General features: G+C 43.2%; 1 protein-coding gene and 2 pseudogenes across 1 annotated transcript in view; 1 reads left to right on the top strand and 2 right to left on the bottom strand.

Annotated features, from left to right (window-relative positions):
• col4a4 (collagen, type IV, alpha 4) overlaps positions 1-17,144 on the top strand; it is a 41,138-nt gene extending 23,994 nt beyond the window's left edge. Inside the window, exons 20-46 of the mRNA XM_084674811.1 lie at positions 6,381-6,470; positions 6,789-6,949; positions 7,046-7,118; positions 7,202-7,308; positions 7,427-7,610; positions 7,735-7,803; positions 7,899-8,006; positions 8,126-8,344; positions 8,513-8,674; positions 8,784-8,951; positions 9,376-9,519; positions 9,605-9,712; positions 9,831-10,012; positions 10,120-10,183; positions 10,293-10,370; positions 10,460-10,567; positions 10,656-10,763; positions 11,170-11,241; positions 12,005-12,133; positions 12,226-12,333; positions 12,461-12,616; positions 12,750-12,857; positions 12,960-13,097; positions 13,175-13,291; positions 13,417-13,605; positions 13,734-14,017; positions 14,121-17,144. Of these exons, the coding sequence (XP_084530937.1) occupies positions 6,381-6,470; positions 6,789-6,949; positions 7,046-7,118; positions 7,202-7,308; positions 7,427-7,610; positions 7,735-7,803; positions 7,899-8,006; positions 8,126-8,344; positions 8,513-8,674; positions 8,784-8,951; positions 9,376-9,519; positions 9,605-9,712; positions 9,831-10,012; positions 10,120-10,183; positions 10,293-10,370; positions 10,460-10,567; positions 10,656-10,763; positions 11,170-11,241; positions 12,005-12,133; positions 12,226-12,333; positions 12,461-12,616; positions 12,750-12,857; positions 12,960-13,097; positions 13,175-13,291; positions 13,417-13,605; positions 13,734-14,017; positions 14,121-14,378 (3,692 nt within the window). The 3' untranslated portion in view covers positions 14,379-17,144. The remainder of the gene's footprint in view (positions 1-6,380; positions 6,471-6,788; positions 6,950-7,045; positions 7,119-7,201; positions 7,309-7,426; positions 7,611-7,734; positions 7,804-7,898; positions 8,007-8,125; positions 8,345-8,512; positions 8,675-8,783; positions 8,952-9,375; positions 9,520-9,604; positions 9,713-9,830; positions 10,013-10,119; positions 10,184-10,292; positions 10,371-10,459; positions 10,568-10,655; positions 10,764-11,169; positions 11,242-12,004; positions 12,134-12,225; positions 12,334-12,460; positions 12,617-12,749; positions 12,858-12,959; positions 13,098-13,174; positions 13,292-13,416; positions 13,606-13,733; positions 14,018-14,120) is intronic.
• On the bottom strand, positions 2,151-4,345 carry LOC146257854 (uncharacterized; annotated as a pseudogene).
• A 472-nt stretch (positions 17,145-17,616) lies between the features above and the next one.
• LOC146257855 (uncharacterized) lies at positions 17,617-19,494 on the bottom strand (annotated as a pseudogene).
• Positions 19,495-19,772: the final 278 nt, after the last annotated feature.

Raw genomic sequence — 19,772 nt, forward strand, 5'->3', positions numbered from 1 at the left:
TTCACTTTTAATATACTTTTAAGAAGTATAGGCCTACTTAGAAAATAGTTCACTTTTAATATACTTTGAAGTATGCTTTAAAAATAGTTCACTTTTGTAAGAGGTATACTCAGAAAAAAAGTTCACTTTAGATGTACTTTTAAGTATGCTTTGAAGATAGTTCACTTTTGATATACTTTTAAGAAGTATGCTTAGAAACAGAAAATGGTAGGCTATACATTTCTTCTGGAGTAAGATGTACATGTTCTATTATTATACAGCAAAAGCAGTCAAAATCATTTTAGTACATTACAGGTTAAATTTTTTAGATCCATCTCATTCTAATTATTCATGTCTATGAAAATCTATTATGCATTGCACATTGAATCTTTTTTGTTACTGAAGGTGAAGGTGTAACCTTAATTACCAAAACATTCTGAAGCCCTATACACTTATACTAATAATAATCAATTGGAGTATTAATGGGGAAAAAAAACGAAAAAGCTACTTCAGAATTTGACGGTTATACTTTCAAACTGACTGAAGAACGAAATAACGACGTGAAATAATGAAGACAGTGTGGCTCATTGACTAGTCAATTCCCATGATGCAAGGCGGTAAATAGTGTAAAAATTGCTGATAAGTTTGCCGTTTGTTCGAAATACAAATGTAACTTCATGAATTTCATTTTTAAATGTGTCTGCTTAGAATGTAGTGTTTTGTTGCGTGGTAATTGTCATTGTTGTGCTGGTTTACCATTGTAACCATGAGTTAAATGATTGTTACGTTTCATCATAGTAGCTGGATTCCATTATTTGCCTGCAAACACTAAGGGATGCGAGCGCAATGTGGCTGTAGAGAACCTAAAGGATAGCATTTTAAATGGCAAAAGGATAATACAAATAGTTAAAAGTAGACAGAAAGGTTGAAGAGGACAGCTTTTAAGAGAGAAAGTGAACACCCATCTATCTGACACATCAGAATTTTGATTCGGGTCACAAAAGTCTTGGAATTTGAGTGAGAATGTCGCCCGGTACAGACCGCATAGTGGAACGGCAACCATGTCTTCACGTCACAAAGTTCATCATTTTTACAGTTTTACAGTCAATTCTACATCTAAAAAGTCGAGCAGGGCAGCTTTCAAGAGATATGGGAATTCTGCTTTTAGCCAGCTGGTCCGATTATTTTTCTGATTTGTTTAAACTGGCAATCTGAGTCGAGACTGCATCCCCCTTAAACTGTTTTGACGTTAGCCTCAGTCAGACTCGCTCACTGGACTAGCCAGCATCTCGGATTTCTTTAACCGAGCCTGTTTCATTCCATTTGCCTGAGAAAGCGACCTCCGTTAGCCAGGCTAGTTTTGCCCGATCACTTGGTCAGGCTATTTAAGGGTAATGGGGTCAAGTGACTTTTGTGCATGGACAAGTGAAACGTAAATGTATTTGTCCAAAGGCCAAGAGCCTCAAAAAGTTAATATCAAGCCCTGCAATCTAGTGGCCAGAAATATATGATGACCTGATCGACACTCCAAGTGTAATAGACCGGGGAGAAGTTCGTCTTTTGCAACCGACATGCGAACTTGAGCCTGCTTGACACTTGTGTGACGTCGGGTGATAATTGGTCTATAAGTTGCTTCTTTCAGAATCTGCAGTGTGACTTTGTGAGGGCCCGTTCTCGCCATGTCACGCAAGATCTGAGGCGTCTGAGGGGCCTCTAAATATTTCAATTTATTAGTAAGTCATAGTAAAATTAAATGTATTAAGTTTACTTCTTGAGGTACTTACATTAATTATAAGTGCACTCAAAAGTATTGCAAAGTATATTTTTTGGCGTTTTTAGGAAGTATACTTGATGAACTGAAAATGCACTACACAGGTTACTTTAGAGTATTCCAAAGTATACTTTAAAGTACTTTAGGAAGTATACTTGATGAACTGAAAGTACACTACACAGGCTACTTTACAGTATTCAAAAGTAAACCTTGAAATACACTATAAGTGTACTTTAAAGTGTACTAAATGACCTAAAAAGTGGGCCAATTCAGTTTACTTAGTACAAAAATAGTATATAAATAAGTACACATCTAGTATACTTTAAGTAACATGATAATAGTATACTTTTTATACTAAGTATACTTACATTAAATTATTTTTGGTAAGCCTACCGTCCATCCCCCCGGTGTTTAACACATCTTTGTTCCAGTCTTCATCTTCCAGTGAGGGAGGAAGAAGGGTGTAAACTGCCCTGTTAGCAGGCTATCATCTGGTAAATAGGACAATAATTCATTTTGTTTCAGAACCATCTAGTCTCTTGACCCTTTACTTGCTAATGTAAATACAAAGAAATGCCGTATTCTTCAACAATGGATAAAGATCAGTATGCATGGGACAAGTAATCATCAATTCAAATCAAATTTATTTGTATTGACATTTTTACAAGCAATGTCACAGAGGGCTTCACATACACCCATAGAACTGCCCCTCAACCAACCAAAACCCTCAAAGAAGACAAAGCAAATTTGAAAAAAAATAGATGAAACCTTGGGAGTAGCAGTTCAGTGCTCCCCTTCTCCAGTTGGTGAAAGAGATGTGTAGAACACAGGCTGTAACATCCCTGTTTGCATGTGTGATCTGTCTTGTGTGTTTGTCTACGGCCTTTCCCCTCAGACAGGGTTCGTAACAAAGGCTAAACAGTCTTACATCAATAAAAGTTAGACAATAAAATGGAAGAAACTTTGGGAGGAGCAGTCCAACAGCAGAGAATATTAGATGTTTTAGTTGAAGGCCGGTAGTTCTTCCAGCTGTGGGTCTTACAGAAGTTCTCTCAGGTGGTGACTGCTGGGACAGCTTGGCCCCAGCCATCACTGCTTTGGGGATTTTCTACTTTGGAAACGAAGGTGACTCTTCAGATGGACCTTTGTTTTACCTGAATAGTCACAGAGGTCACAGCTGTAGGGCTTCTCTCCAGTGTGGATCCTGAGGTGATTTCTCAAAGTGAAAGTCTGGCTAAAGGTTTTACCACAGAGGTCACAGCTGTAGGGCTTTTCTCTAGTGTGTAGCGTCCGGTGATGTCTGAAATGGCCAGCCTGGCTAAAGGTTTTACCACAGAGGTCACAGCTGTAGGGTTTCTCTCCAGAGTGGATTCTGCTGTGAGTTCTCAAATTGGAAGCCTGGCTAAAGGTTTGTCCACAGAGATCACAGCTGTAGGGTTTCTCTCCAGAGTGGATTCTGCTGTGAGTTCTCAAATTGGAAGCCTGGCTAAAGGTTTGTCCACAGAGATCACAGCTGTAGGGCTTTTCTCCCGTGTGGATTCTTCTGTGAGTTCTCAAATTGGGAGCCTGTCTAAAGGTTTTACCACAGATGTCACAGCTGTAGGGCTTCTCTTCAGTGTGGATTCTGCAGTGAACTGTGAAACTGCTACCACAGCTAAAGGTTTTGCCACAGAGGTAACAGCTGTAGGGCTTCTCTCCAGTGTGTATCCTGTGGTGATATGTGTAACTGCTAGCATGGCTAAAGGTTTTACCACAGAGGTCACAGCTGTAGGGCTTCTCTCCAATGTGAATCATGAGGTGACGTGTGAAATGGCCTGTGTGGCGAAAGGTTTTACCACAGAAGTCACAGTTGTGGGGCTTCTCTCCAGTGTGGATCCTCATGTGTTTCTTGAGGTTACTGGATGAAGAAATGCTCTTCCCACATGTATCACAGTGATGTGTCTCCATAACTCAGCTCTCTCTTTGTTCCCTGTCTGGTCTCTCTGGATCATGTATCTAGTCTCTATGGTTGAGTCTCTCTGTAGTCTCTCTTGTTGAGTCTCTCTCTGTAGTCTCTCTGGTTGAGTCTCTGTAGTTTTTCTAGTTAAGTGTCTCTCTGTAGTCTCTTTGGTTGAGTCTTGGTCTGTAGTCTATCTGGTTGAGTCTCTGTGGTCTCTCCAGGTGAGTCTCTCTCTGTAGTCTCTCTGGTTGAGTCACTGTAGTCTCTCTGGAGCCTTAAGGTGTCTCTTTGGTCTAGTCTCCGCCCATGATCAAGTATGATTGGACAGTAGGGTATCTGGAAGAAACACTTCCAAGTTAAAGGCAGGGTAGCCAAGTTTAGCGAAGCTAGCAATTTTTATTCAAACTAAAATATCCCATCTCCTCTGTTCAAAGCTACTCCCACAAAACTACAGTAGAGAGCATTGAGTGGAGGGGCAGAGTGTGCCCAGGTAGACAGACAGACAGACAGGTAGCCCGTCCAATCACAAGTCAGTGTACCCCTTAATGATTGGTCGTGTTTATTACAATATTACGACGCCCACAGATGTCGGAATAACTTCATGTTACGGTTAAACCTTTAAATATATTGGTTGCTATCAAGAAATGAAGTTACTTTCGGCAAATATGAGAAAAACTGCTTCTCAACAACGTGGCCTACGTTGCCTTTAATTACTACACAATAAGCATTACATGTAAATTACCAATAAAATTACTTTGGATTGGAATTGCTGTTTCCAATTTTTTTAATCTAATAATATTAATATATCTATTGCATCTGTCTCATTTTCTATACAATATAGTAGATACATCACGGAATGTTTATGAGAACTCAACTTACTGTACAACTTACAGTAAACTTACAGAACACAGCACACTATCTTTATGCTGCCCACGACGGCGGTCAAACTAAAGTTCACAAACCATGAGTACGTACCTTGAGACTCACAAGACTGTCTGCATCTAAATAACATAACATAATATTACATACCCTTTTTACAACGTACGTTAGTAACATATACCCAATACAAATACTGAATCTAGCTAGCACCACAATTGAAGTAAAGCTAGCTCTAGCTACTGTAGCTAGCTAGTGTAGAGTTGAAACATACAAGTGTTCGGTTGCTGTTCAGGCCGGTGTGGCAGGTTGATGACGTGGATAGAGAGCGACGGGTGGATAAGTGTGAAGAAAGAAAATAAACGGAGATGGTTATGAGCTAGCCTGACGTTGTCATACTCATAATTCTAGTCAGAATATGAGTCTGAAAACTCTCCGTTGGGCTTTGAGGAACGGAGCGTGTTTCAACCGAACTCGTAAAACAAATGCCTCTACGCTCAATTGGATAGACCTACAACCAATCAGCGCAACATATTATTTTATTTGTTGAAAACGAATTCAACCCAAGGGCTCTTTCGTGACGTTGTTGATCGTATAAAGCCCGCCCTGGCAATTTCATTGGCCCGTCCCGATTCTGGGTTTTCTGTAGTTGTCCCCAATACGAGCCCTCCAGACCCAACTTCCCGAACACATTTTTTTGTGGGCGGGAGAAGTTGGGCTGGCAGCCAGGCTAGTTATGAGCTCCAGTTACCAGTTCTTTGAGTTTTTGTCTAATGCTACGATATTTTCAGACCTTACACTTCGGATGCCACACTAGCACCATAATGAATTTAAAACCAAGCACAAAGTCGCAAATCCTGGATACAACGTCAAAAGCAACGCATATAATGCACTTACCTTCATAGTTGTTAGAACTGCAAGAGTTTTGATTTAAGCAATAAGCCCCAAGAGGCCGTGGTTTACGCTGATTTTAGAACAGGTAAGGGGAGTTGTTGACGCGAAGCGGATTGCCGAAAACCCCCTTACCTGTTCTAAAATCAGCGTAAACCACGGACTCGCGGGGCTTATTGCTTTTCTAAAACTGTTACTACAAATATTTGATATGGTTTCATCAATAAAAACAATTAGAAACAAAATAGTTTAATAATAAACCGTCATTCTTCCGCTACTACAAAGTATAATTCCTACATAAATTGTTGCCACGCAACAGCCAGATGGACATCTTTGCCGTCTTTTTCAATTTGAAATATTCGATGCGCAGTAATATGGAATGTTAAAGAATGTTATGAGGACAACCTGTGAGGTTATGCTGGATTTTACAACGGCATGGAACGCGATATAGCCAATCACAATCAAGGATGGGAACAACCAGTTTTAGAACTATAAATACATCAGGTCTCAAAATACATTTTAAAACGTAGGGTAACTTCATTTTACGTGTGACAAACTACATTGATTTAGAAAACAATGACTGTAAAAAGTCAACGATACAAACACTCGAGATGCAGTTGCACATTTGAAACACCAGGTAGCACCAGAACGGTAAAAAGGCTACAATGATAGGATTCTTCTCACCAGATCACTGTTGATACAGATGACAATATATCAATAGGAGTTTACATTTCATACTGGTTGAAGCTGTTTTCTTGCGGGCCAAGATGGTAGCCTTGGTTAGCATTGAGAAAAGTTTACCAAATGTGTTACTTACTGCTGATGTATTTGATGTGATGGATGGGCTGGTAATAGACCAGTCTGATTGCTGGTCATTCAGTTGGTGATTAGGAACCCATACCCTGTGCTCTGGGATTTCGGTAGGTCTGTACTGCACAGCAGGAGAGCCAGGGGAACCAGGGCAAGATGGAGACCAAGGCCCACCAGGGGGTAGAGGGTTCCCAGGTTACAAAGGTGACTTTCCGTTATTTATTAATGTTTGTTGATTGATTCACTTATCTTTCATAGACCTTGTTTAGTACATGTCATTGATTATATCAATATAGTAGCCTACAAAGTAAGCTTTTGGCTACCTCATCTTTCCCATCACAGCATCAGATCCAAATAAAATGGGAACAATTCATACAAATATAAAAAACTTTTCCCTTACATTTCAGTTGATGTGTCTCCAGTCAGTGATCTCATTTGACACACTCACATCATTACTACCGCTCACATGTGTTGCAGTGTGTGGGGGAAAACACTGAGGTGTGTGTGTCCTGGTGTCTGTAGGTAGTGCTGGTGCCTGTGACTGTGGGGCTTCAATACCTCTGGTGGGGGATCCTGGTTCTATCGGACCCCCAGGGTTGCCTGGGTTACCTGGCATCTCAGGGCCGACTGGATTGAGAGGCGACAGCGGTTTGTCAGGAGAACCCGGAGAACGTGGACCAGCCGTGAGTGGCGGTATCGCTCCTCGTGTGCTTTAGATCACTCAATGTTCTCTCGTTCATGAACTAAAACGTTTATTGGACCGTGTGTTTTTCCGTCAGGGACTGCCTGGGTTTCCAGGAGCTCGAGGGTTCAAAGGTCCGAAAGGGGACCTCTACATAATGGATATCAAAGGTAAGGGCACATTTGAAAGAATCTTGTTTTGGACAGATTTTGGTGACTTTGAATGGCAATATGTTGGTCTATATTGTCTCTAGGAAAGAAGGGAGCAATGGGCTCCCGAGGGCCTCCTGGGCAACAGGGAGCCACAGGAATGAGGGGGAAAGATGGTTTCCCAGGTGCACCTGGCGACAAAGGCCTAAAGGTATGTTATGTCTCCAGGTCTGTCAGCTGGGTTCAGTGTGCCAGTCTATAAATGAACATGGACCAAAAATTAAATGTTTTTTCTGTTTTTCTGTTGGTTCTCCGTCTGACTGAAACAGGGGGATAGTTATTCAGGGTTTCCTGGTGAAAGAGGTTATCCAGGATTCGATGGGCCTAAAGGGTTCCCCGGACCCGCTGGTTCCCCAGGTTTGGATGTCATAGGTGCTGTGGGACTCAGGGGGGCCCCGGGGGATGCGGGGCCCCCAGGATTCAGGGGGCCTGTTGGCCCCAAAGGAGTCAAAGGTCAGGAGCCTGCTCAATGCTTCACTTTGTAATTAATGTGTGATATTATTGTAATAATCTCAACTGTACTAATGACTGTCCTCCATTTTGTCTTTTCCTTCCCTGGCCCTGTTGTTGACTGAAGGAGATACTCGGCCCTGTGTGCCCAGTAACCCTGGAGCGCCTGGAGAGAAGGGAGATGCTGGACAACAAGGTATCGTTGCCTAACCACTGTCTTCTCACCGGGGTTGGGGTCAGTTTGATTTAAATCCAGTGGCCGTGTCTCAAGAAAATGTATGTGCTCTCTAGGACTTGCTGGTGGGACAGGTCCCTCTGGGTACAGAGGACTTACTGGACCTGATGGCGCAAAGGGACAGAAAGGAGACTTAGGGCAGCCAGGACCTACTGGAATCAATGGTATATTTTTTATTTAAATTAATATATAAAACACATAAAAACATATACTTAAAGTGTGATGGAATATGGTTAAATAATGCATTATGCTCTTCCCCCCACCCCCCCCCCCCCCCATGCAGGCTCTGTGGGGTGTGAAGGAGACATAGGAGATCCAGGCAAAGAAGGCCTGAGCTATGATGGTTCTCCTGGGTCCCCTGGCCTAAGGGGCCCTACGGGGCTCAAGGGCCCAGTTGGAGACTCAGTCCCCGGAGCTCCTGGGCCAATAGGATTCACTGGACCACTGGGCCTATCAGGACCTAAGGGAGTGCCAGGACCACCTGGTCCAACTGGATTAACAGGTACCAGAAACAGACAATATGCAAATCCATATTCCTTGTATCTCAACTTTAGTTTTAAAGGGGCTGATGGTGGTTACTATATTATACCGTAAGGATTGTGTCAGTTGTTAATCATTGATGAAATAGTATTGTATGACTTGCATAGTTTGAAGGATTGCCATTGCACAGGTGAAGCAGGTTTGCCAGGCTACCCAGGGATTAAAGGGGAGCGTGGAGAGAGTGGTGCTACAGGCAGAACTGGATCTCCTGGACCGCCACCCGTGGACTGTGAAAGCGGGGCCAAAGGCATCGCAGGGCCCCCTGGACCAGCAGGGGACATCGGCCCTCCAGGTAAGTACCGCCTACATGTATGTGTTCATTACAGGCACCTGTGATGAAGTAAAACTAAGACATGGTCTGTTGGCAAGCAGTCAGGTCATTTTGTGTATGGGTGTCTCAGGTTGCGATGGTGTGAAAGGTGATGTCGGACCAGAAGGTTTGCCTGGCATCGGCCCTAAAGGGATGGTTGGGAAACATGGATCTCCGGGCTTTCCTGGGTATCCTGGGGCACAGGGTCCCACCGGCCCTATAGGGGACTCGGGTGTACCAGGAGCTGATGGGCAGAAAGGTTAGAAAAACAGTGCTGTACCAAGTGAAGATAGCTTGCTTTTCCTACAATGTCATACAACTGCAAAAAGTTATGAATAATAAGATCACAATTTCCTCATGCGGCAGACACTTTTATCCAAAGCGACATACCAATCGTGCATTTAGAACGTACAGCAGTATAACCGGGAGTCAGATGGCTGAGTGGTGAGGGAGTCGGGCTGGTAATCAGAAGGTTGCCGGATCGATGCCCAGCTGTGCCAAATGACGTGGTGTCCTTGGGAAAGGCACTTCACCCTACTTGCCTTGAGGGAGAATGTCCCTGTACTTACTGTAAAACGCTCTGGATAAGAGCGTCTGCTAAATGACTAAAAATGTAAATGTAAATAACGCGACAGGAGACTAGGGCCTGGGTTGATTGCCCCAATGTGACTTCTAACTTGAAGGTCAGAGAGGTGCACCTGGAAGAGAAGGATCCCCAGGGGACCCAGGGAGGAACGGGGCCCTGGGACCTCCAGGGAGAAAAGGGGAGAGGGGCTTCGATGGCCAACCAGGCTTCCCTGGAGAAGAAGGAGTCAAAGGAGGAAAGGGTATGTTTATCTTGTCTTAGTACTTTAGTTAGCGTCAGGGCAAATGGAATCAAATGGATTCTGATGTGAGGAGCTTATCTTCCAGGTAGCAGAGGGGCCTTTGGGGACCCTGGAAACACAAATCCTATCCCCATCAAAGGACCACCAGGTCGTCCTGGGGCACCTGGTCTTGATGGTTTCACTGGGCAACGAGGTGAGAGAAAGACCCAAATCTGTTTACCCTGATTAATCCGTTTAATTAGTATGTACGTACTGTATGTGTTTTCGAAAGCATGATCTGAGGTAGCTCAACATTGTCATTCCCCTCTCAGGGAGTAAGGGTGTTATGGGAAGACCGGGTGAGCCAGGATATGCAGGGGTTGATGGACCCCCTGGTGTGGAGGCTGGACCTCGCGGGCCATCTGGCTCCTGTGGGCAGCAGGGGGACACTGGCCTACCAGGTTTTACGGGCCAGAGGGGCATCACAGGCTTCCCTGGAGAACCTGGAGACCAGGTAGATGCTCACAGTTAACTGTGGTTAACACATTCCTTTCCTGTTTGAGTTCCTTTAGCTGGAGGGTTCGCCTTGTGCAACTTGTGCGACTATGTTTCTGCCCAAAGGGTGACCCTGGGTTAACAGGTCCGTCTGGCACGCCCGGCTTCCCAGGATACACTGGCATCAAAGGTATGAGCATTCCCACAACACTGGGAATACTGTTTATGTACCAACAATGAATCATTTGCCAAGATGTGGGAGCCTAGCTGGGGGTCACACAGAGTACACTCCTTTACAGGTGACAGAGGGGACTCCATTGGTGCTCCACCTGGTCCACCTGGTGACAGGGGACCCCGTGGGGTAGACGGGATACCTGGTAATGTAGAAGTAGGAGAAGCACATGACGAATAGACAGCAACAAGGAAGTTTTATCTCTGAGGGATCTACAACTGTCCCCTCCCATAGCTCCATCTGGTGAGAAAGGTGATCAAGGAGAACCAGGATTCTCAGGCGCACCAGGGCCTAAAGGGTTACCTGGCCCTACAGGATCCATTGGGCCACCTGGTCCTCCAGGTAAGAACATGCATTGGAAAGCCTTGTAGACAGACACACGGTGGCCCGTGGAGCATCAATGGTGTCCTCACTCCTTTCTCACTGGCAGGTGTCTTTGGACCACCAGGACCTGGTGGGAGTCCGGGGGTCGAGGGCCCCCGAGGAAATCCGGGAATGCCCGGTCCCAAGGGAGAGCAGGGGCCCCAGGGCCTCAAAGGTTTGTTTGAGTAGAGTTCAGCAGAGGTTTAATTTCATATAATTTATATTCACATAATCATTTTTTTCTTCATATTTAAAAAACATTTACATAGAAAAGTACAAAGTTTACTCATTTCAATCAAATGAACTGACACAATAGTACACGAAAACATTTTAAATTCATTGTTGGTATTGACTTTTTATTTCAAGCCCAAACTGAAACATATGCCTACAGTCAAATCAGAAAATGCATGAAACAAAATCAACTCAGGCAAAAGCATCAAAGCAATGGATGCCAACAGACTGAATGAACTTAGATAGAACAATGGGTCTGTCATCTAAATCTCTGCAAATGAAGCTGTACAGTCAACAGGAAGTTGCACTTCTACCGTTCCTGACTGGAACATTGTTGTGTTTGCCACCAGGTCCTCCAGGGCCGCTGGGCCTACATGGGCTGGATGGGCTGAAGGGTGTGAAGGGAGATGTTGGAACAAGAGGTAAGTAGGAGCACAGAAATCTGTACTTTCTACTTCTTACATTTTCAAGCCAGGCTCATCACTTTTTTTGTCGTGTCTGTGTGACAAAATATTTTTTGGGGGCCAAATGTTTTTTAACTGAAAATATTTTTGCTGAAAAGAAAAAAAAAAAGGAAAATGAGTAGTTGCTCAAAAATGTTTTTTAGGAAAGTTTCAAAGAGAAGAATAGTTTCCCAAAAATATTTTTAAGAATAGTTTCAAAAACCTTTTTTAAGAAAATAAAAAAAATATATATTTGAGATAGTTTCCCCCCCAAAAAATTGAGAAAAGTTTCAAAAAATATTTTGGAGAATAGCTAAAAAAAATATATTTGAGAATAGCTTAAAAAAAAATTTGGAGAAAAGTTTCAATTTTTTTTTTGAGAAAAGTAAAAAAAAATTAAAAGACTGGACGGTTTTCAAATATATTTTTTGAAACTATTTAAATTGTTTTTTTAAATATTCTCAAAATTTTATTTTTGAAACTATTCTCAAAAAAAGTTTTGAGACTATTCTAAAAAATAAAATTTTGAGAATATAAAAAAAAAAGAATAGTTTCAAAAAATATATTTGAAAACCGTCCAGAGTCTTTTTAAACATGAGTATCTGACGTCTATTGAGTGAAGGATGTTTGTGTACTTCTGCCATCTCTGAGTAGGAGTCAGCATTTGTGTGTTCTGAAGAAGACATAATTATATTAAAACTTGCGATTGATTGTATTATACACACACACACACACGTTTCAGGACCTGGTGTGCCAGGACCTCCAGGGTATGTGGGGCCAAAAGGAGAAAAGGGATCCAGAGGCTTTCAAGGTCCCCAGGGGCCAATCCAGTCTGGGCCACTGGGGCCAAAGGGCCAATCAGGATTCACAGGTACAGATATCAAACATATTGGCAACCTAGATGTCTGTGTCTGTAAAGTGGACTTCTGTGACGTGGTGTGACAACCAAATCTCCCCATGCAGGTAGTCCAGGACCTATGGGTGCCACAGGCCAGCCAGGTGTTGACTGTACCAACCCCATTCCAGGGCACTGTGGAGAGCCAGGCTTCCCTGGGCGAGATGGAAACTCTGGTCAGAACTCCCCCACACAGCCACCCCACCCATCCACCCACCCCACCCAGCCACCCCACCCACCCCCGATAAACAAACATCCCATACCGTTTTCTTGTCATGCAAAGTTATTGTTATTTTAATTCAGGCCCACCTGGTGACATTGGGCTTCCTGGTTGTGCTCTGCCAATGACTGGAGACGAGGGGGATAATGGTGCGCCTGGGTTTCCTGGACTGAAGGGGGAGAAGGGGTCTCTTGGAGTCTATGGGCTACCTGGCATTGCAGGATTACCTGGCTTCAAAGGTAACCCTTACTCTGAAGCCAGCTGGTATTAAGTTCGTAATTAGTCATCTATTAGTTTAACCATTGCTGTCAAATATATTGATGTTGACATATGCTGTATCATGTCTAAACATGTGTGTGGCATTTGCATTAGGTGAGCTTGGTAGTCCTGGGTTAATGGGGATTCCAGGACGAGCAGGACCCTCTGGAACTTGCGGCCCACCTGGATGCAAGGGAGCCCAGGGCCAGAAGGGAGACCCAGGTGAGCTAATGGTGGTTATTTTGAACAATGGACACAACTGTGAACTAACCAAACACTACCACCCCCTCCACTCTGTCTGACTGCTAAATTCTCCATCTACAGGACCAAAAGGAGAAGTAGGGGTAGTGATCTTTCTGGACGGCCCACCACCCCCTCCCGGGCCCCCAGGAGCCCCAGGTCTACCAGGCCAAACAGGCTTTCCTGGAGCCCCAGGAGTAAACGGTAGAGTCGGACCAAAAGGTAAGGTCTAAAAAAACAGAAACAACATAATCTCCATTAAAAGACTGCATGCACCGATTTGCATAATACTCTTGCAGGGAGGAATGGACCTTTGGGGTCCCCGGGTTTTCCTGGGCCCGATGGTCCTCCAGGTCCAGGTGGAACCCCCGGAGACAGAGGAGCTCAGGGAGATAGGGGGGTCTTGGGTCTACAGGGTGAGTCACAAGAGCTTCTGCATTTCATCATTGATCACAGCATCATATAACCATGCTTTTGTTCCTGACACATGCATTGTGACTGGCCTCGAGTGTTAAGTCTCTCAGTCAATGTTTCATCACAGGGGAACAAGGCCCCACTGGAGACCCTGGAAGCCCAGGACCAAGCACTGTCTTCAACGCTGGCTTCCTTTTAGTGATGCACAGCCAATCAGAGAGTCTCCCTTCGTGCCCTGCTGACATGGCAGAGCTGTGGACGGGCTACAGCCTCCTCTATCTGGAGGGCCAGGAAAAAGCTCACACACAGGACCTTGGTATGTGGCCCTACAGCACTACTCACTCTAAAACACACGTGTTTCTAGCCAACGTAGATGGTGAAAGAGAGTGTATCTAACCAGTAACCATATGAGCGGAGTCATCAGATGTTTCCTGTCCACCCCAGGCCAGGCAGGCTCCTGCATGCGCCTATTTAGCACCATGCCCTTCTCCTACTGCAACATGGGCACCTGTGACTATGCCAGCCGCAACGACAAGTCCTACTGGCTTTCGACTACGGCAGCTGTGCCCATGATGCCTGTGGCTGGCGAAGCGATAAAGGAGCACATCAGCCGCTGTGTGGTGTGTGAAGTGACCTCCCCGGCCGTAGCTATACACAGTCAGGACACCAGCACACCCCAGTGCCCCCCTAAATGGAGGAGTTTGTGGATGGGGTACTCTTTCCTTATGGTAAGTACAATGTATTTTGGGCCTTAATGTGTCTACCTGTCTCATAATGCAAGCCTGTGTGTGGAAGTGCCTGTTTGTAACGCATATGTACTGAACCCTGCAGCACACAGGCGCTGGTGATGAGGGGGGCGGGCAGTCTCTGACATCATCAGGAAGCTGCCTTCGAGACTTTCGTGCCCAGCCTTTTGTGGAGTGCCAGGGACCGCGTGGCACGTGCCACTACTTTGCCAACGTCTACAGTTTCTGGCTGACGCGTGTGGACAGGAGCGGACAGTTCAGCTCCTCCTCACAGGCCACGCTCAAGGATGAGAGGCAGCAGCGCCTCAATGTGGGGCGTTGCAACGTCTGCATGAAGGAGTAGTCCAGTCCTTCTTGGTCGGGTGCCTTCAAAGTCTGCCTCCAGCATACATCCTAACAAGAACTGCACTGAAAATGCACTGCGATTGGTACAAGAGGCTATTTCACACCCCTACTGGTCACAGAGGCTGTGACCGTGCTTGCTGGTTACCTGCAAGTCTGTGAACATTTACTATTATATTTGTTTTATCCAAAGCTCCTTCAGCAAACATACTTGATTATTATCCTTTATATTATCCCGTGCTGATTCATTTACAAGGATACAGTAGTATTAGATTTAGCAACTGCAGTATTTTGTTTTGTAAATTGGCTAAAAGCTAATAATCATGTATTATGTACCCAGGATTGAATATTTATGTCAGATTAGCTAAATGGAAAGGTTTTAAAACAAGTGGCCAATCATACTATGTCAAAAGTTGATTAGATTACAAACTTTTGCAGATTTAAAAATACACAAAAATGACAAAGATAACAAACAATATTACACAGTACGGGGAGAGTCAGAATACCCATACATAATGCCAAAAAAATTCACAATAGTACAAAGTACACAACATTTATGGACAGAAAAAAATTATATGACATGAAAGTGATGACAAACTAACAGCAACAACATATATAAAAATACAAAATTACTCCGTGTGTGATGTGCAAGAGTTTGTTTGTGTGTGTGCGTAAGCGTGTGCATGTATTTGTGAGAGGAATACTGGTTGATACGCCTGTATGGACTCCTGAACTAGAGTAATGAAACATGTCACTGAGTGAAACAAAACATGGATGCATGAACAATACATGGGGGAAATAATTTACATAACGCAGTCAATTGTTTTTCAAGAATCTTTTATAACATTCTAGAGTATTTTTCCATTTTGGAAAAGCCATTCCAAAATTCGGTACTCATAGATCTTATCAAAAATGTTTTCAACTGTCTGTTGCCAAGGATGGTGCACATAACCACCTTTTGGTAGTAGGGAACACTTCACCAAGCAGTATATATCAGTACAGTTTAGTATGTAAAGGCTTTCAGTGCCTCATTGAAGAACTTGAAGTCAACTGAAGGGAAGACTTGAAGAATCCCAAACAAGTACAACTGTTTAAAACAGAAGTGAACTGGTGCTATATAGTTCATGACATCATGTATTACATGCAGTATGTACAACGTCTCATGTGGAATTGGTTTTGATTCTGAAAGTAAACAGAAGTACATAGTAGCTGAAATGATGAAATGTTCAGTCTCTCTTGGTTTGATACCTCAGCAGCACAATTCAAAGACAGCTAAACTTCCTCTTCATTAGGGTAGGCCAGAGTTCTCTGCTCGCATGTTAATTACACTGCTATGTTGCTGAATCAGATCAGTTATATATTGTAATAGTGAATCATCAAATTATTTGATAAAATTCCATCTGCAGATATTATATACAGCAGATTCTCAACTAACTATCAAAACGTATTAGTCATCTAAAACTTTAACACTGAACAGTTGCTGTCTCTGCATTAAAATGGCTTCCTTTTTGAGCATTTACAGAACATCTACAGGGGACATTAGAAAGCTTTACTCTGAATTATCCTACGTCACCTCACTCCCCTGCTTTGTCAGACATTAACATGTTGTACCCACCAAATCCTCTTTTTAAATATTTTATTTTACTATCTTGATGTGTGTATAGTACTTAACTCAGTATCATTAATTCATAATTTTGTAGAGATGTATGTATTAGTCGCCATTCTGTTTTCATTTTAGATTGTAAAAGCTGTTAATGAGAGGGCTATGGTCAGTAAGTCATTTAGCTTCAGTCATCTCACTGATTAACTAGGTTATTTTCAGTTGTTCACCCATTTCTCCTTATTAAACTCCCCATTCTGTTTCATACGTGTCTGAGTCTTCAGACCTTTGACCTGAACATATGTAATCATACACACACATAATTCAGTACACTTTGTAATATTCTACATAACATGGAGTGAGACTGAAATTTGAGTCTTTAAATATTTTCCTGTAGGTTTTGGCATTATTTTCTGTTGTATGTAAATATGTTTGAACTGTCGAAAGTACAGGATTGCTTTATATTTTTACTGTAAATGTCAAGAGTATTTATTTAGGTAGGAATTATTGTGGTGCTATTTTTTAAAATGGTGAACGATGTTATTTCTCAACGAGAGAAATCAAGTATAATGTTAGGTGACTGACAATGTTTGAATTGACTTTAGGCTGTGGATGAGAAAAATGAAAACATTCACATCATTTGTGAAAGTCTATTAGAGATGACAGGTGTATATAATAATCATAGTTGCCTGTGAAGGGTTATCCAACTCTATTCCTCTTCCTTGGGGCTGCTCCTCAGAACAGCAGAGTAACAGCTGGACTAGAGCATTCTAGTGTCACTGGAATATAGTTTGTACTTAGTGCACTCACTCAGCTGACCTTTCAACTTTACTGACATAAATACACCCTCCTCTTCACAAAGCAGAGTCCTGAGTGTATTTGATGTTACACGCAGCAGCTCTGAGTTTAGTTTGAGTTACGAATCAGAGGAGTTCTTCACTGCCTATTTCCCTTTCCCCAAACTTAAGAGTTGTACCAAAAGTTGGGCTAATATCCTGCTCTCATTTGAACTGACAAATATACACAGACTGATGCCCCCCAAGACACTCTGATCTCTGAACCATTGATGACAGTTCTGTCAGCACTCTTCAATCCTTATAGGATAACCCTTTCACTAACAAACATATTCCTAATCAAACAGTATTATTAAATACATTATATGTGGACTGTTTTATGGGTAAATAAATACATGTAATTCCCGAGATGAATCGTCCTTGTGTGATTCTAGAAAAAAAAGTTTGTTTTCACATATCCTACTGTGTTGTGACAGTCCCCAAATAATCATAGAAATATGCCGGTATGAATTACGCCTACAATATGAATCTTGACCATACTGTGAAATCTGCAGTAGAGCCTTCCAGAAATTGTATTTGTCACAGCCTCATTCTCACCGGGCATGGCATAAAATTACCGTATGGAACATAAAACCCCAAATCGCAAACAATCTATGAATCTACAAATGTTGCAATCATTGATGAGTGATTTTATCTGCGAGAAGTGCTATACAGATAAATCAATCTTCCGCATCCTCATAATCAATGTTGTATAGATGGAGTAGATTAGACCATCGTTTTCTGCCTTTATCGTTCGGTTTTTAAATGACACAACTTCCGACAATAAGAGACTAAGAATTGTGAAATGTTTATTGTAGATTTGTTACAACTTGTTGGAACAAAGATTTCTTCTGATCACATAAAAGTACTGTTGAAATCTACATGTTAGCTCTCCTTCTGTGGAAAAGCACTGCAGAACAATTCCAGTCATACAACAAACCTGCCGTAGCCTTATAAACCAGGCCGAGTGGGACAGATTATGGCCGGTGCGGATTGCAATTGTATTGAAACAAATTGACTGAAAATGTTTAGAAAAACTCATAAAAACACAAATCCTAACTGATACCGTCCGTGCTACAAAATTATATTGTGATGTAAATTTTAGGACATATGCCTACCGCCCTGCCCTATGTTTAACACATCACAAACAAGGAATTTACTTTGGTGGGCAGGTGCATACAGTAAACATTTAAACATAATGAACAACATAAAAATGTAGAAGATGCATGGCAAAATATAATAGAGCTATACAATGTAATATAAGATACAATCAGTGCTCCCCTCCTCTGAAGACAGTTGATGAAAGAGAGGTGCAGAACACAGGCTGTTATGTCCCTCCCTGTTTGCATGTGAGTTCTGTCTTGTGTGTTTGTCTAGTGTTACAGCCTTTCACCGTAGACAAGGTTTGTAACACAAGCTAAACAGTCTTACGTCAATAAAAGTTAGACAACAACATGGAAGAAACCATAGGAGGAGCAGTCTAACAGCAGTTGTAGGCCGGTAGTTCTTCCAGCTGTGGGTCATACAGAAGTTCTCAGGTGGTGACTGCTGGGACAGCTTGGTCCCACACATTACTGCTTTGGAGGTTTTCTACTATGGACACGCAGGTGACTCTTCAGATGGCCATTTGTTTTACCAGAATAGTCACAGAGGTCACAGCTGTAGGGTTTCTCTCCAGTGTGGATCCTGCTGTGAACTGTGCAACTGCTAACACTGCGAAAGGTTTTACCACAGATGTCACATTTGTAAGGCTTCTCTCCAGTGTGGATCCTCTGGTGAACTGTGTGACTGCTAACACTGCGAAAGGTTTTACCACAGATGTCACAGTTGTAGGGCTTCTCTCCAGTGTGAATTCGGTGGTGAACTGTTAAACTTCCATCCCTGCTAAAGGTTTTACCACAGAGGTCACAGCTGTAGGGTTTCTCTCCAGTGTGGATCCTGCTGTGATCTGTGAAATTGCTAGCATTACTAAAGGTTTTACCACAGATGTCACAGCTGTAGGGCTTCTCTCCAGTGTGAATCCGGTGGTGAACTGTTAAACTTCCATACCTGCTAAAGGTTTTACCACAGAGGTCACAGCTGTAGGGCTTCTCTCCAGTGTGGATTCTGCTGTGAAATATGTAATTGCTTACCTGGCTAAAGGTTTTACCACAGAGGTCACAGATGTAGGGCTTCTCTCCAGTGTGGATCCTGCAGTGAGTTCTTAAACTGCTAGCATGGTTAAAGGTTTTACCACAGATGTCACAGCTGTACGGCTTCTCTCCAGTGTGGATTCTGCGGTGAATTCTGAAATGGTTAGCTGTGCTAAAGGTTTTATCACAGAGGTCACAGCTGTAAGGCTTGTCTCCAGTGTGGATTTTTTGGTGACTAATGCAATGGCTAGCCTGGCTAAAGGTTTTACCACAGAGGTCACAGCTGTAGGGCTTCTCTCCAGTGTGGATCCTGCGGTGAACTGTGACACTGCTAGCATGGCTAAAGGTTTTACCACAGAGGTCACAGTTGTAGGGCTTCTCTCCAGAGTGGATTCTGCTGTGGACTCTGAAATGGCAAGCCCGGCTAAAGGTTTTACCACAGAGATGACAGCTGTAGGGCTTCTCTCCAGTGTGGATCCTCATGTGCATCTTGAGGATCCTGGATGAGGAAAGGGTCTTCCCACATGTATCACAGTGATGTGTCTCCATAACTCAGCTCTCTCTTTGTTCTCTGTCTGGTCTCTCTGGATCATGAATCTAGTCTCTGGAAGGTTGTTTCTCTCTGGTTGATCCTCTGTCCGGTTACTGCCGTTTCTGGTTGAGTCTTTCAATAGTTGAGTCTCTCTCTGTAGTCTCTCTGGTTGAGTCTCTGTGGTCTCTCTGGTTGAGTCTCTGTGGTCTCTCTGGTTGAGTCTCTGTGGTCTCTCTGGTTGAGTCTCTGTAGTCTCTCTGGTTGAGTCTCTGTGGTCTCTCTGGTTGAGTCTCTGTAG

This window comes from Hypomesus nipponensis, chromosome 15 (genome assembly GCF_054491055.1).
Source record: "Hypomesus nipponensis isolate SF chromosome 15, ASM5449105v1, whole genome shotgun sequence".
NCBI classification, from domain to species: domain Eukaryota; kingdom Metazoa; phylum Chordata; class Actinopteri; order Osmeriformes; family Osmeridae; genus Hypomesus; species Hypomesus nipponensis.